We start from the raw sequence: 15,400 nt of genomic DNA, 5'->3' as shown, positions 1-15,400 counted from the left end.
CGCCGGGACGGCTCCGCCCTCCGCGGGCCGCCGGCCTGCGTCCCATCGGGCGCCGCGCGAGGTCAGCGCGGGGTCAGCGCGGGGTTGGCGGGGTCAGGAGCGCGGCGGCTCCGCGGCCCGGACGGGCGCGAGGTAGGCCGCGGGGCTAGTCGCCGCCTCCCGGGCGGGTGGGGCCGGGCCACGGGCCCGAGGGCGCGGCGGGGACCTGCGGACGGGGCTCCGCCGTGAGACCCGGTGTCCGGCTGGGCGTCGGAGGTCGGGCGCGGGGAGCCCGGGCGGCCTCCCGCCGTGGTCGGTCCGCGCCACCTGCCGGCCGCACGGCCTCTCAGGGGCCGCCGCCTCGCCATCCCCACGCAGCCCCGCTTCTGAAAGCCGCCGGGGGGCTCCCGTTGGGAGTTTGCCGGGCATCTGCTGGGGGGGGGTGGGGGGGGCCCGGCCAGGGGCGCCGCCGAGCCCGGGGAAGCCTGACGTCTAGGCCGGGACGGGGATCGGGACCTGCTCCGCCTCCGGGAAGCTGAATGCGCGGGGACGAGCGGGGGTGGAGTGGGAGTGATGGCGGGGAGCCGGGCAGAGGGCAGCCCGGGGAGGAGTTGGGGGGGCGGGCATGGGGGCGCGGCCCGGGGAGGAGTTGGGGGGGCGGGCATGGGGGCGCGGCCCGGGGAGGAGTTGGGGGGGCGGGCATGGGGGCGCGGCCCGGGGAGGAGTTGGGGGGGCGGGCATGGGGGCGCGGCCCGGGGAGGAGTTGGGGGGGCGGGCATGGGGGCGCGGCCCGGGGAGGAGTTGGGGGCGGGGATGGGGGCCCCCTCCCTGGGGGCCCCCTCCCCTCCCGCCGGGGTGAGCACGAAGCCGGGTCGGCCCACGACCCGTGTCTCCCGGCGCACAGGGCAGGATGTATACGCTGCTGTCGGGCCTGTACAAGTACATGTTCCAGAAGGACGAGTACTGCATCCTGATCCTGGGTCTGGACAATGCCGGCAAGACGGTTGGTGCTTGTTCCTGGTCACCACCCCTCCGAGGGCTCTCGGGATCCGTACCCCTCGCTGCATGTTTAATGTCCGCACAGAATCCCAACGCCGTTGAAGGCTGCGGGCCAGTCCCCGTCTGCTGCTGTAGAAAAGACCCAAGGAGGGATGTTTTGGAAACAGGCTTGGAAGGATCCGGGCCTTATCTACTGTATGTCCATCTCTTCTCAGACGTTCCTGGAGCAGTCAAAAACGCGGTTTAACAAGAACTACAAGGGGATGAGTTTGTCCAAGATCACTACCACCGTGGGTCTGAACAGTAAGGGGGTCCCTTAGGGCTGTGGGTTGTGGGGCCGATCCCACAGGCCAGCAGGCAGATGGTCAGCAGCCCCCGTGGGCCCCGCAGTCCGGGAGCCCCAGAGCGGCTCGTCCCTCTCCCAGAGCCGGGAGGTGGCGCCTCAGAGACCAGGGCCCCGGCTTCACCTGTCCTTCTCTCTCCCCAGTCGGCACTGTGGACGTGGGGAAGGCTCGCCTCATGTTCTGGGACTTAGGGGGCCAAGAAGAGCTGCAGTCTCTGTGGGACAAGGTAAGAGAGTCGCCACACGTGGTCCCCGGCCATGCGCTGCCATTTTTCTTTAAGTGACACTCCTCCGCCCGTCCTCCTCTTTCTCAGAAGGCTGCAGATTCCCTTTGTTTCTTTCCCGTCAGCAGCTTTGTTCTTGAGGTTCTCTCTAGTCCTAGTCCAGCTCCCACGTCCTTCCTGGAAGAGCAAGGACACACTTGGTTCCTTTTGACTTAGAGATTTTACTGCAAATCACTACAGGACAAGACAAAAGATGGCCGAGAGACAGATGTGGGGAAGGGACAATGCCTGCGGGATGCTCAGCCTCACCACTGGGGCCTGAGTCTCCATGGCTGGGCCCCCTTTCCTCTGCCTCAGGACTTGCCTTCTGTGGTGGCCTCTGACCCATCAGGGGAGGGTGTCCTCAGAGGCCTATAGCCGCTGCCTCCTCCCTGACATAGGTTTGGGGCACTTCTGGGACCCCAGTGTGATGCTCTTCCTCCCAGGCACTCCAACAGTGTGGTCATTTTCAGCTCGGCTGGTGCCTGGCCCTGTGGTCCAGCAGTGAGGTGGACAGACCTAGCCTCTGCCTCAGGCAGCCCCCTCCTGGTGGAATTGGTGCACCCAACACCGGGGGCACAGATGGGCCTGTCCCAACACTGGCAGTGCTGGTGCGCTTGCCCCGATTCTGGAGGCGCAGGAGTGCTCACCCTGACACTTACTGGTTGTGAGTGTGTTTAGAACTGAGCGTGCAGGTCCTGAGCTTGGTCTGACTGCAGCAGCTGGGGCCCAATCACCTCTTCCCAGTCTCCCTCTAAAACTGCCGTGGTTTCTGTTTGGTGGCTAGAAGGTCACCAACAGATTCTCTGGCCATTTAGGTTGGGCTGAGGCAGAGCGAAGCCAGGGCCTGCTTTTCTGAACCAAGACGTATGTGGGGAGGGAAATAGGACCTGACATTCTGTCACAGACCAGGGTCTCAGGAGCAGATGCTGAGATGGAGGTTGAGGTGCAGAATGTGTTGAGGACCAGCTCCTGGGAGGGGAGCTGGGAGAACGTGGGACTGGGCAGGGGAGGGGTCAGCTCAAGTGGGTGGCCCAGCAAGGACCCCTGGAGGAGAATTGCTCCTCGCAGCTGCCCCCCATCAGGCCAAGCTGACGAGGATTCGGAACCGCCTGGTCCATCACCACGGTGGGCTGCTGGGGGCATCTGTGATTTGGGGAGGGGGCTCTTGGTGGCTTCAAGCACATCCTGCAGGAGCCAACAGGTGCGTCCCCTGCATCCGCTGGGCGCACTGCCCGCCGCTTGCACCCACAGCTCTGCCTGGGGCGCGGCTTCTCCAGGGCTGCGTCCTCCACGCTCGCTACCACGCCTGCCGGTGGTGCGGCTCGTCACACGAGTCTGAGCCCCTGGTTGCTGAGCCCCACTTCTCTGGTTGACCTCTGGGTTCCTCACGAGCTTCCCGGCCCCCCGTGGAGCGGGCCCCCTGCCTCCGCTGTTGGGGTCAGTTATCCCTGCCAGGGCGGGGTCTCTGCTGGTCCCCGAACCCACGGTGTCCAACATGGCCAGCAGGCAGCCAGGGTTTGTGACTCAGCAGGTCTCCTGCCCAGTCTTTGGTAAAGGGGTGCCTTGGTGGTGACCGTGCCCCCAACCCTTTAGGGCCCAGAGCTGTGAGGAGGGGCAGCAGAGCCCCCTGTGGGTCAGCAGGAGGGATGGGAAGTAGAGCTCCTGCTTCCTCCCCTGTTCCCAGATGCTGCGTCCTGGGGCCTGGCCGCCTGCACAGTCTGGCCCCGGGATGCTGTGTTGGGCTTGCTATCGTTTTGTCCCGGGCGGATGACCGGTGGGCCTTCCCTGTGTCCGCTGCCTCCACCCAGGCTGTGTGCTGCTGCCCAGGGGTCTGTCCACATACCAGCCCTGGGCCACAGCTTCCCACACAGAGGAGACTGGTGGACTGCTGTGCCTGCCACAGGGGGCACTTCTGGCCTCTGTCCCTCCAGGCCACACCTGAAAGATCTCCAGTGCATGGCCACGGGTGATGCTGCCTTGGGGTCGGGGCAGCCTGCTGTGCCCTCAGTCCTGCTCACGCTCAGCCCCACATGTCCAGCTCCCGTTGCTCTCACCACTGCCGGGCCATCACCTGACCACCCGTCTGCCTGGGCCGGGTCACACACTGCAGGGGTTGTGAGGTGATCCTCTCCCTGGGCTTGCTGCCAGCCCCGTGCAGCGGCCCTTCCTGCCGTGGACACCTCTGCTGTTGGGTCGGCCAGAGCACCTGCAGCAGCGGTGTCCACGGCACCCCCCCCCCCGTCACCCAGTGTGTAGGCTAGGGAAGTTGCTGTGTGGGTGACTTGGCGGCCTGCAGAACCCGGATGGTCACCTGTGTTGGGCTTCTTTCTCTGCAGCAAGCGCAGATGCAGAGCCTGTCTCGCATGGGGGTGGGAGCTTTCAGCATGCCCTGGTTACACCCCGAGAATTTCCCGGAGCTGTTAGGCCTGTTCCTCTCCAGGGTTTTCATTCACCAGCCGCTGGCTTGTCCTGGCTCTTGTCACGTCATGTGTAACGTGGGTGTCCCAGGTTTCTGGGCTCTCGTGACAGCTGGGGCAAAGATGTTGCTGTCTGCTTAGCAGATGTGGGCACTTCCAGTCTTTTCTGATTGGGGTAGACGGCAGACTCACCAAATCTGTGGCTGCATCCCCCATCCCCACACTTCAGGGGCCCACCCCTCACAGGCCCCACTTGGTGCATCTTTCCAGTTTTGTCTGCACAGAACTCTTCCCCAGGCCCTGGGCTCTGGCACCATTGCTGTGTGCATGCCCGGGGCTGACCGCTGTCCTGGCCCCAGTCCAGCCCGCAGAGCTCCGTGTTGCTGGCCTGGTCCTTAGCCCTGCCTCTCCCCTTGGTGGTCTTTGCGACTTACCAGTGGTATGGTCACCAGGCTTGCCGTCCACATTGGCATGTGATCTGGTTAGTGTCCTCCCTCCCCTTCCAGAACTGTGTGGGGACCAGCTTGGTTTGGGCTCCAGCTCCCAAGTCCTATCCTTCCCCTCCAGCCACCATCGGGCCAGCAGTCATGGGCGGTTTTCAGGAGCAGATGCTGAAGTGGAGTTTGGGGGCACAGCACCCGGGAAGTGGACAGAGGGTGGTGGCCACCCCCTGCCCAAGGTCAGCAGGCCCTCCCTGAAGGAATCTAGAGCTGCATCGCCACTCCGCCCTACCTTCCCACTCCCTAAAGGCACCCCAGCAGGGCCTTCCAGTTGGGGAGGGGTGGCCCAGTGCCTGTGGCCCAGCACCCCCTTTCTTCCCCTCCCCAGTACTATGCAGAGTGCCACGGCGTCATCTACGTCATCGATTCCACGGATGAGGAGAGGCTCTCGGAGTCCAAGCGAGCGTTTGGTGCGTGCAGCCTGGGGAGGGCTGGGAGGGGCTGGGGAGTGGTCAGGTGCAGTGTGTCTGGGGCACACCTGGCTGGAGGTCGGGCCCACCCCAGGCAGATGGGGCCGTGGCCAGGAGTGAGATGCAAACTTGTAGAGAGGTGGGCAGGCCTCGGCAGTCAGAGGCAGGTGAAGGGTGCTCACTGCCGTCTCTCTGTGCACCCCAGAGAAGATGGTCACGAGTGAGGCGCTGGACGGTGTCCCCATCCTGGTGCTGGCCAACAAGCAGGACGTTGAGGTGAGCCTCTCACCCCAGCATCCCCACCCTGTGGTCCCCAGAGTAAGTGTACCCCATCGCCGGGAGTTGGGGGACAGGGTGCCTGCTCGCCCTGGAAACCCCAAGCCATGTGTGTCCCAGGTGCACAGAGCCTCCCAAGGTGCAGGCTTCTCTCCACAGGAGGGCAGGTGTGGCCTGTCCTTCTGCCCCTGGCGTGGCTGGAGGTGTGGTGGGGAGACCCAATGCACAAAGGGATCCCAGGGTGGGAGTCCGCTCCAACCTTGGCCGGTCTGCCCCCCTTGGGATTGCTTCAGCTGGGCAGTGGCTGCGCCGTGGCAGCCTGCTCGGGGGGGGGGGCTCTGCGGGGCTGTGGCTGCGCTGTGGCAGTCTGCTCAGTGGGGGGGCTCTGCGGGGGAGTGAGTGGCTGCTCCGTGGCAATCTGCTTGGGGGGGAGGGCTCTGCGGGGGAGTGAGTGGCTGCTCCATGGCAATCTGCTTGGGGGGGAGGGCTCTGCGGGGGAGTGAGTGGCTGCTCCGTGGCAGTCTGCTCGGGGGGGGGGCTCTGCCGGGGAGTGAGTGGCTGCGCCGTGGCAGTCTGCTAAGTGGGGGGGGCTCTGCGGGGGAGTGAGTGGCTGCTCCGTGGCAATCTGCTTGGGGGGGAGGGCTCTGTGGGGGAGTGAGTGGCTGCTCCGTGGCAGTCTGCTGGGGGGGGGCTGCGCGGGGGAGTGAGTGGCTGCTCCGTGGCAGTCTGCTGGGGGGGGGCTCTGCGGGGGAGTGGCTGCGCCGTGGCAGTCTGCAGGGGTGGAGGCTCTGCAGGGCCTGTTTCTGCAGCACGTGTGCCCTCGGGTCAGAGGCACTGGAGGTCACTTCGTCTGGTCTGCCCCCCACTTCCTGTGGACCGTCGGTGCTACCTCTTTCCTCTCTCTGAGACCACTCATGGCAGGAGCCCTCTAGGCAGAGACGCCTGAGCCCAGCCCCTCCCCACCCAGACCGTGTCCTGCCCCAGGGGCCAGGGTGTTCCCTGCAGTGCCTGGGACCCCGCTCCTCACTGCTTCGCCTTCCCCCAGACTTGCCTCTCGATCCCTGACATCAAGACCGCGTTCAGCGACTGCACCTCCAAGATTGGCAGGCGCGACTGCCTGACCCAGGCCTGCTCGGCCCTCACGGGGTGAGTGGGGCTCTTGCCCCGGGGGCTGGGCGCCCCAGCTGGCCCCCCCTCACGCCTGCTGTCTCCACAGCAAAGGGGTGCGCGAGGGCATCGAGTGGATGGTGAAGTGCGTCGTGCGGAACGTGCACCGGCCACCGCGGCAGAGGGACATCACGTAGGCGTGGCTGGTGCCCACGGGTGCCCACGACATCCCCGAGTGCCAGAGGAGCGCTCCTGCCGGCTCCCCGCTGCCAGTCCCGGGGGTTGGGTTTGCTTGGCTCTCGGTTTTTCATTTGCTTTGTTTTTTCTTTAAGACAAACTTTTCCCTGTGTCCGTACAAGTGTAGGTATCGGGAGGCTTCTGCTGAGGGGAGTCGGGGCAGCAGGGCCCCCACACGACCCCTGCCGGGCCTGCTGGGCTGAGGTCTCCCTTTGGAGCTGCTGCCTCAGCAGCCCTGCCTGCCTTTCCCAGGGAGTCCTGTCTGGAAACGGGCTTCCCCGGAGCTGCTCCGTGCAGCCCCCCACGGGGGAGGCTCTTGGGGTCATGACTGTCCTTGGTCTCCGTGGAGATGGGTTGGGGGCTGGTGTCCTCTTGAGGGAGGGAGACCTGCCCCCTTTGCTGGAGGCCAGCAGGGCCCTGGGTTCTGGGCCCTCAGGATGGGGCACGGGAGATCGTCCACTGGGCTGACATCACCTTTGGATCCCCAGCAGGAGGGGAAGGAGCGAGTGTCCCCCTCTCTGAGTGTGGCCGATCTGGGACAGCCAGTTGCCCACATTGGGGGTGGGGGTGCACGGTGGGGGCGTTGGGAAGGTGGGCGGGGTTCCCGTGGAGCCCAGGTTGGTGCTGTGCTGGGCCTTCATTCCCAGCTGGGGGCGAGGGACAAGCTGTCTTGAAACCCGCTTCCGGGCCTGTGCCTGGCAACAGGGCCCCCTCCCCGGGTGAGACTGGTCCTGGGGACCCTCCCGACATGGCCCCTGCTGGAGCTGGCAACAGCTACTGGCTGGGGTGTGTTCAGAATGGCGGTCCGAGTCGCTGCTGGCCATCGCCCCTCCAGGAACCCGACCCTGGATTGTGGACTCCTGGCTGTCTGGGCACAGTGACCATGGCACAAGGGGCCCCCAAGGCTGGAGCTGTGACCTACCTGGGCACCGCCTTCCTGCTTTGGCAGGAATGGCTGAGCCAGAGCCGGGCACCTGGTGGCTTCCTGTCTGAGGTCCGGTCCCTGGTGGGAGCCTGGGAGGGGTTGCTGAGAAAGGCTGAGTCAGGGCTGGGGGTGGGGAGGCAGCTGCAGGTGAGGTGACTCATGGGGAGTCATGGGCTCCTCATGGGGATCAGGCACGGGGCTCCAGGGCCCCTGGGGCGGGCTGGGAGTCCCCCAGGCTGCTCGGGAGCCGTCCAGCCCTTACTCTGAGTCTGCCTGAAGGGAAAAGCCTTGTTTCCCAGAAAAGGTGTGGGACGCACCCAGCCTGGGGGAGGTCCTTGGCCCGTCCGGTCCTGGGAAGTCCTGGGAAATCCCCTGCGTGCTGGGACTGGGTGGGGCTCACTTGGAGGGGCAGGGTGAGGGGGCAGGGTCTCCTGGCGGCGCAGGGCACAGGCCTCTGCTGCCCGGTCCGAGCTGGGTCCTGTTCCGCAGCAAGAGCCCCTAGACTTGGTGTGACCCTCTCTCCACACTGTCGTAGCCACAGAGCGTGACCTAGGGGTCATGGAGCGAGCCTCAGGGACGTCCGTGGTGTCCACAGCTGGAAGGGACGCACCTGCTACCCGCTGGCGTCTCTAACGATCCCTCCCATCGAGAGTCTGTCCCACTTGGGGTGACCAGCAGGCAGAGGAAGCGTGGGGAGCTTGAGGGCCCACCCGGGAGGGTGTCCCCACCAGATGTGCCCACCGTGCACTCCGGAGATCCACACGGTTTCACACAACCCATTTTACGAAATGGCTTTATAAAAAATAAACTTTGTTAGTGCAACAGGAGCCTAGTCGGTCAGTTGAGGTTACTTTGGTGCTATGGGGGTGACGCCCACGTGGGGCCAAAGCTTGGGAGCAGAATAAACGGGGGGCAGGGCGCTCAGTGCGCCCAGAAGCGTGTGCGCACACTGCGCTCCAGCCCAGGCAGCCTGGCCTCCCGCAGCGCCCCCAGCAGCTGCGTCCCCAGCGCCCCAGCCTGTGCGCCCCGGAGCTCCGTGAGCAGCTGCCGCAGCTTCAGCTGCAGGTCCGCGCGGGCCTCCCTCGGCGCCATCAGACCTTGGGCCTCCGGGCCCGCCAAGGCCTGCCACAGCCGCAGGAGCCTCTTGGTGGATATGTCCTGGAAAGCCACGAAGTCAATGACGGCGCGCTCGCACTCCTCAGCCCCTGCGGGAGGGTCAGGATGCAGTGGTAGAGGCCTCCGTCTGCCCCGGGGGACACCCAGGAGAGAAGTCCCTGCCCCGTGGGTTCAGGGCAGAGGTGGAAGGCCAGGCCAGCAAGGAGGTGCGGGAGTGCTGGGGGACAGGCACAGGGCTGGGAGAGGCCAGGGGCCCCGGGGTGCAGGGGTGAGATGCCACGTCACTGCCGTGTGACCTCCAGAAAGCGATTTAGACTCCCGGGGACTCCGTTCCCCCCGGGGGGAGGAGAGCATCACCTGCCAGCGCTGAAACCACAGAGCGATCACTGGTGCCACCCCAGAGGCCAGCTGAATGCTTCGTGCTCCAGGGCTGCCCTCGCCCCGCTCCCCTGGCCCCTTCCCCCCACTCACCTGGCCCCCCTGGCGCCACGGTGCTGAGCGGGAAGCCCGTGCAGCTCGTGCACAGGGCATCGTGGGAGGAGGAGCCCGGCACGTTGAGGACCAGGCCCAGGGCCGTGCAGTTGCGGTGGGCCTGGCACTGCTCGGAGCTGGAGCTGCTGGCCGAGAAGGTGCCGGGGGGACACGGCTGGCACTGCGTGTTCTGGCTGCGGGTGCCTGGGGACCACATGGGGAGGAGGGGGTCAGGGGGAACTGGGGTGCTGTCCTCAGTGGCGGCCGACGTCCCAGGCCGCTACCCACCAGCCCCGCCGCCCACCCCGACCCCGCGGCCCACCGGGGACAGCCACGCCGGTGCCGGGCGGGCAAGGGGCGTGCTCCAGGCAGAAGCCGGCGTGCGCGAAGAAGCCGGGGCGGCAGCGGCAGGCGCGGTTGTGGGTGGCCTCGCAGGGCCGCGCCTCCTCCTCGCGCTCCCCGCAGATGACGTTGCAGTAGCGGCAGCGCTCCAGGTAGTTCCAGAACTGGGTGTAGTGACGTGGAGGGCACGCGCCGCACAGCGTGGGGGTGTCCCGGCCGCATGGCCGCCGCACGAAGGTGCCTGGGGGGCACTGGCCGCACACCAGCCACTCCCGCGTCTCCGCGTCCCGCCACGGGTAGGTGAGCGCGCCCGCCGCGCCCGCCCCCGCGCCCCCCGCGCCCCCCGCGCCCGCCGCCAGAGCCAGCAGCAGGGTGGGCAGCGCGCTCGGCCGGGTCAGGGGCGCTGCGCCCCGCCTCTCCAGTGTCCACATGGCTCTCACCGGGGCAGCGGCTCGGCCTCCGCGGTGCCCACCAGCAGGGACACCAGGACGATGCGCCCGGGCACCGGCAGCCCCGCCCTCAGCCGCTGCCAGCCCGCTCTGACGGGCAGCGGGGCTGGCCTATATGGGCTGGCCTTGCCACGCCCCTGGGGCGGGCTCGCTACCTGCGGGGGGCCACGCTTCGACCCGGTTCTCTGCAGCGTCACCACCCGCGCCCCTCCCTCACCGGGAAGCCCCCCCCTCCCCCGTCTGGCGCTCGCCTGCTGGAGAGCGGAGTCCAGGATCCGGCCGTGAGGGCGCTCCCCGCACCAGGACCGGCAGCGGGGGACGTGCGGACGTCCCAGGCGCTGCTGCCCTCGGGTGTCCCGCATCTTCCCACCCCGCCGGGCGGACAAAGCGCTCGGCATGCCCTTGCGTGGACAGGGTGGGAGGGGGACCCCCACTCGGACCCCCACATCCTCCTCCCCAGCACCCTCAAGCCCCGATACAGTGTCAGCGACTTTATTAGACAGCCGGTCACCTGATTAAAAGCAGGTCCACAGCCCGCACACAGGTCCCCTGGGGAGGGAGCAGAGGGCCCCCCACCTTCCAGTCCTGAGCTCCTGACGCTCCACCCACAAGCCGCAGCCAAGGGAAGCGAGCCAACCCACCCCAGACCCCAAGGTGGCTTCGGGGCGTCTCGGTGGGCGCAGACCCCGCGGGGAGACCCGTGTGCACGCGCTGTCAGCCCGCCCCAGGGTCTCCGCGCTCACTGGGGCTCTGGCCAGAAGACCTGCGTGATGCTCTGCTTCCTGGCGGGGGCGTGGCAGGCCGGGCATGTTCTGGAAGCCTGTGGAGACAGGGAGCGCTGCACCGGCGCCACGGCCCGCCCCTCCCCAGCCCGCCAGGTGGGGGACAGCTGACGCGCGTGGCCCCAGGGCCCCGCGGCCCACCTGGAGGAACTGGCGCCAGCAGGCCCGGCAGCGCTGGAAGTCGCAGGAGGGGCACTGGAAGGGGACCGTGTCCTCTGCCCTGCAGCCAGGGCACACCAAGCCTGTCGTGAGGGGGCCGCCGTGAGCACGCCACAGCTCGTCCGCCCCGCGGCCACCACTGCCTGCGGCCCCTCCCGAGACCTACCCCACTCGGACGGGGCGTGCCTGCGGGCGGCGCTGGGGGGCTGGCTGGGAGCCCCGCCATCCCCAGCCTGCCTCCGGGTAAGGAAGGCCGACAGCGTGCTCTGGGTCCTCCGGGGTTTCTCTTCCTGGGGGGGCCCTGGAGACAGAGGGGCGAGTCAGATGGGGCGGGCGGCTGGGGCTGCTCTGCCTGCTGGGCTGAGTGGGGCTCGGGGTACACTGGATTACCTGGCCTGGAAGCACCGTGGGCGAGGTCGGGAGGCACAGTGGGGCTCCCCTCCTGGGGGCCTGGCGGCCCAGTACCTGTGCTCCGGGCAGCCGGGCCCATCAGGTCCATGCACGTCTGCCGGAAACGCCGCTTGTGGTGGGGTCGCAAGAACATGCCAAACCCTGTGGGGGGAGAGTGAGGCTCAGCCCTGCCCCCAGTCCCTCCCAGCCCCTCACCCTGCCAAGTCCCCTCCGTGGCCACTTGCTCTGCAACAGGGGCAGGTCCTCAGGCCTTGAGGTTGTGAGTGCGGCCACCACGGCCACCACCCTCTCGAAGTCATCGTCCTGTTTGTAGGTGGTCAGCGCCGCCAGGAGCTGGCTGCAGCCTGCAGACCCCAGGGCCTTTCGGACATCCGCCAAGTAGGCACTCACGGCAGGCTGGCCTTGCTTCTCTGCGCCGGGGGCTCTACACCCCTCCTTGGGACAGCTGCTGGGGTCTCCTGGTGAGGAGGTAACAGGTCTTGGACCACGCCAGGGGTCTGGGGGCCCAGAGAGCTCCCTTCACACCAGCCGCCTCCCTCGCTCTGGAGGTGCAGAACAAGAAGAGGCTGCCGCCCCCCACCGAGACTCCTCCCCGCCAGGGGTCTTCAGTTATTTCTGGTTCAGGGACGGGTACCTGCAGGGGCTGGCCCGGAGACCAGGTGGGGTCTGCCTTGGTTCAGGTGCTGTCCGGGGTCCAGCTGCCTGGCTGCACCCTGGGACAGGGTCAGCTTTGAGTCCCACTCCTTCCCTCCTGAAGGAACATGGACACACGAAGAGCTATCCAGCTGGTCCCCAAGGGTCTGGAGTGCTCCCTGGGGAGGAGGCAGGTCTATCCAAGGGGAGACTGAGACCACAACCCTCCTCAGACCACAGCAGGGAGACCCAGACTTGCACCCAGGGGGACGGCATAGAGACACCCCAGTGGACACCAAGCCCAGAAAGGAGAGGGGTGACTCTCAGGCTGGAAGATCCCCTGCGAGGGGCCAAGGAGTCTTCCTAACCAGGTCCCCAAGACACTTGTCCTTGGGGAAGTCCCTGCTCAAGGGTCGGCTACTGAATGGGGACAGAAGCTCCCAAGCTCTGGAGACGCAGGGCCCACCATGCTTGTGCGACTTGCAGGGGGCCGGGGCCTGGGCCGTGCATGCTCCAGGGGGGCACACACATGCAGTCGCCTGCCCTGCTCTCGGGGGGTGGGTTGGAGGGTCCTGCTCACCGCTGGGGGCCTGGGCCGCCGGTGCCCACTGCCTCTGAGGAAGGCTGTGCTCGGGCCGGAAGCCGCAGCCGCGGCCCGTCCGCTGGAGGCAGGCCTCCTCAAACCGCTGCTTGTGGTGTGGGCGCACGAACTGGTAGAAGCCTGTGGGGAGGGGCGTCTGGGCCTGCGGGCTCTACCGTGCGGCCACCGTGCTGAGCCGGGGGCTCTGGGATCACGGGCCACCCAGCCCCACCTTCTCTAGGGAGCAGGGACCACCGTGGACCCCGGTGCCCACCCCCTCCAACGGCTGTGGCACGGCCCCTCCCCCCCGATGGGTGACCGCTGCGGGCCAGGGCACCTTGGAGCAGGCTGTGCTTCTTGGGGTCCTCAGCAAAGAGTGGGCCGAGGCAGGCCAGCAAAGCCTCCACGTCGTCGGAGCCCTTGTAGTCCTGCAGGGCCCTGGTGAAGGTGTCGAAGCTGGCCTGGCTCAGCGCCTGCTTCACGGCCACCATGAACAGCCTGGCCCTGCCCGCCTGCGTACCGGCGGCCGGCCCCTCCTGCTCGACACAGGACCAGACGCCCCATCAGCCGGGGCCACCGTGCTTCCCCGAGGGGTAGCCGCTACGGCAGAGGACAGCTGCTGGGAAGGATGCCCTAGTCCCGAGGCACGGCTGCGCTGGGCTGGGAGGGAGGGGGGCGCGGCGGCTTCAGCTTAAGACAGCCATGCCCCTCTGGGAGCAGAGGAGGCCAAGTGCAGATCTGTTCGCTCTGGGCTGGGGGCTCCTGGCCCTCTGCCAAGTCCCCTGCGCCCACGCAGCAGGCGGCCCTGGCTCAAGGGGCAGTCAGCTCACAGGAAGGGCTACTTCTTGACATCCCCACGCCTCCTCTCTGCTGCACATCTCAGGCCCGCACACTGGACCCTCAGCAGGGAAGCCCAGAAAGCAGACAGGAGAGGTCCAGGCTCCCCAGTCTCCGTCCAGCTTGGCCGGATGCCAAGGCCCCTGGCACCCTGCCCACTTCCCGACAGCAACAGCCCCCCCCCCCAGCCCCGCCCAGTTCTTCCCAGAAGCTGAGGGACATGGACAAAGACGAGTGGTGCATGGGGCTTTCCAGAGCTTTCCTGGCTCAGATTAGCTCAGGGGCCCCTCAGTGCTTTCCTCTGAGGCTGGCTGAGAAGCAGGCCCTCCCCACAGCTGGGCACGTTAGCGCCCACACACGAGCACTGACTGGGGGCGCTGGTCTGGCTGCAGGCCCCACACCGAACCTGACTTCTGTCTGGCTGGACCCTGGCGTACCATCCATAAAGTGCTCTCCCGGAAAAGCAAAACTAGACGCGAGGCCCAAAGCTGACCCCAAGTGTGCAGGACTCAAAAGCATGGAGGAGCCACCCCAGGTCGAAGAGACACTGTGGGGCCTGCGGAAGGCGAAGAAGGTCAGGCAGGGCAATGCTGCCCGGCTGGGGCGCAGGCTGCTGCTGAGAGGCTCTCATGGTAAGAAGTTAAAATGGAAGAGAGACTTGGAACCTGTGCGGGGCAGGGCCCGGACACAGAGTGGCACAGATGCGGGCAGGCAGCAGAGACCACGCCTGAGCCCAGGGGGCGGAAGGAGGTCCTGGGAGCCGTCAGAACAGGCTCATCCACGAAGACATGAAGCTGAAAAGATGTTCACTTAAACGTTCCAGCCAAACAGAGGTGGGGATGGCGCAGGCCTCGGACTGCCGAGGGCACGGGGCCACGCTGCCCCCCGGGAAGGCAGCAAGGAGGCCCTGCCTCAGACCCGGCCCCCCACCTCACACTCCCTGGTCAGCACGGGGGGCCACGCAGCCTGGGGCTCCTGCCCCCACCCGACCCCCATATGCGTGTGGGTGGTTCACGTACCTGGCGGCCACCGACTACCCTGATCTTCCTCCGCCCTGCTCTCTGCTCCTGGGCACGCCTCTTCTCACGTGGGAGGGACACGGTGGAGAGACCTTGTGCCTGAGGGTGACACACAGTGGTCCTGGCCGTGCCCTCCAAGCCCCCAAAGCCCCGTGACACTGCCAGGGCCCACAGCTGGGGAGACGGACCCTCCCTCGTGGCTCGCAGCTCAGGCAGCGAGCTGTTACAGTGCCTGGGGGCTCGGAGGGCACCCGCTTTTGCAGCTGGGCTCACCCCAGGGCCCAGGGAGCGGGACCGGGAAGGGCAGGGATGCGCCCAGGGGCAAGCCGGGTGCAGGGGGCTCCAGGTCCAGCCGGAGCTAAGGGCTTCAGTGCGAAGGCTCCAGGGGAGGAGCTGTGTCCCCCCACAGCTCGGGACCCCAGAGAGGGCTGGCCTCTGGTGCAGCAGGAGCGGGACACTGACTGGCCCGTGTCAACTGCCACAAAGCCCACAGTGGGTGTAGGGGGAGCCCCAGCTGAGGGCCGGGGCAAGGCAGGCACACAGCACGGCCAGGTGGCAGAGCCCAGGGGGTCTGCGTGTCTGGAGCCCCCGCACCTCCTCCTCCTCCCCAGGGGAGGCCTTGTCCCCAGGTCCCCCGGCCAGCTGCTCGCTGTGCTCGAGGGCGGCCAGCAGTCCCACAGGCCTCCGCCGGGTGAGGCCCGACTCCTGCCCATACTCCACACACAGGCTGCTCTCGGCGTCCCTGGTGGCTGGCGATCCTGCGGGAGCACGGGCATCAGCAGCAGAGCCCACGGGGGACGGGAGGGGGCGGTTCAAGTCAGGTCGTCCCCCCCGCCCCCGCAACACTCGGGCTCAGCCAGGCACTCTGGTCATCGGGCCAGGCGTGCCACCAGCTGGCTGGAAGCGGCCCCAAGCCCCCGCCCCGCAGGGCCCCCAACCGGCCGTGTCACCCGGCACACGCACCTGCGGGTCTCCGCCTCAGGCTGGGGACGTGCACGTCCAGACTCTTGGCTTTCCTGGTGGAGAGGGGGCCAGGCGACACAGCCACCATGACAGCACCTTCTCCCTCAGCCAGACTCGGGGCAGCAACCAGGGGGGCTGGCACGGGCATCTGCGCAGGCACGGGGGGTTGGGGGTCCTGC

At 67.4% G+C, this 15,400-nt stretch overlaps 3 protein-coding genes across 5 annotated transcripts in view; 1 reads left to right on the top strand and 2 right to left on the bottom strand.

Annotated features, from left to right (window-relative positions):
- Window positions 1-2: 2 nt before the first annotated feature.
- Window positions 3-8,286, top strand: ARFRP1 (ARF related protein 1). Its single transcript, XM_036085319.2, has 8 exons — window positions 3-132; window positions 884-982; window positions 1,194-1,281; window positions 1,466-1,548; window positions 4,833-4,914; window positions 5,120-5,190; window positions 6,236-6,336; window positions 6,407-8,286. The coding sequence occupies exons 2-8, from the start codon at window positions 890-892 to the stop codon at window positions 6,492-6,494; spliced, it is 606 nt and encodes a 201-aa protein (XP_035941212.1). The 5' UTR covers window positions 3-132; window positions 884-889; the 3' UTR covers window positions 6,495-8,286.
- TNFRSF6B (TNF receptor superfamily member 6b) lies at window positions 8,237-10,167 on the bottom strand. Its single transcript, XM_036085280.2, has 3 exons — window positions 9,369-10,167; window positions 9,047-9,250; window positions 8,237-8,664 (listed from the first exon to the last, which is right to left on the bottom strand). The coding sequence occupies exons 1-3, from the start codon at window positions 9,817-9,819 to the stop codon at window positions 8,381-8,383; spliced, it is 939 nt and encodes a 312-aa protein (XP_035941173.1). The 5' UTR covers window positions 9,820-10,167; the 3' UTR covers window positions 8,237-8,380.
- Window positions 10,168-10,313: 146 nt separating this feature from the next.
- The window catches only part of RTEL1 (regulator of telomere elongation helicase 1), a 29,928-nt gene continuing 24,841 nt past the window's right edge, over window positions 10,314-15,400 (bottom strand). The window contains exons 25-35 of one of the 3 annotated variants that reach the window (XM_078057385.1): window positions 15,222-15,369; window positions 14,853-15,016; window positions 14,259-14,357; window positions 12,740-12,938; window positions 12,403-12,543; window positions 11,824-11,940; window positions 11,414-11,647; window positions 11,169-11,330; window positions 10,945-11,079; window positions 10,761-10,864; window positions 10,314-10,657 (exon numbers count right to left, since the gene is read on the bottom strand). In XM_078057385.1, the coding sequence (XP_077913511.1) occupies window positions 10,577-10,657; window positions 10,761-10,864; window positions 10,945-11,079; window positions 11,169-11,330; window positions 11,414-11,647; window positions 11,824-11,940; window positions 12,403-12,543; window positions 12,740-12,938; window positions 14,259-14,357; window positions 14,853-15,016; window positions 15,222-15,369 (1,584 nt within the window). In that variant the 3' untranslated portion in view covers window positions 10,314-10,576. The remainder of the gene's footprint in view (window positions 10,658-10,760; window positions 10,865-10,944; window positions 11,080-11,168; window positions 11,331-11,413; window positions 11,648-11,823; window positions 11,941-12,402; window positions 12,544-12,739; window positions 12,939-14,258; window positions 14,358-14,852; window positions 15,017-15,221; window positions 15,370-15,400) is intronic. The other 2 variants (XM_078057387.1, XM_078057386.1) reach the window with 2 other exon arrangements.

This window comes from Halichoerus grypus, chromosome 10 (genome assembly GCF_964656455.1).
Source record: "Halichoerus grypus chromosome 10, mHalGry1.hap1.1, whole genome shotgun sequence".
In the NCBI taxonomy this organism is placed as follows: Eukaryota; Metazoa; Chordata; class Mammalia; order Carnivora; family Phocidae; genus Halichoerus; species Halichoerus grypus.
The sequence above is the reverse complement of the archived record's forward strand: the minus strand, read 5'-3'. Positions and strand labels throughout refer to the sequence as shown.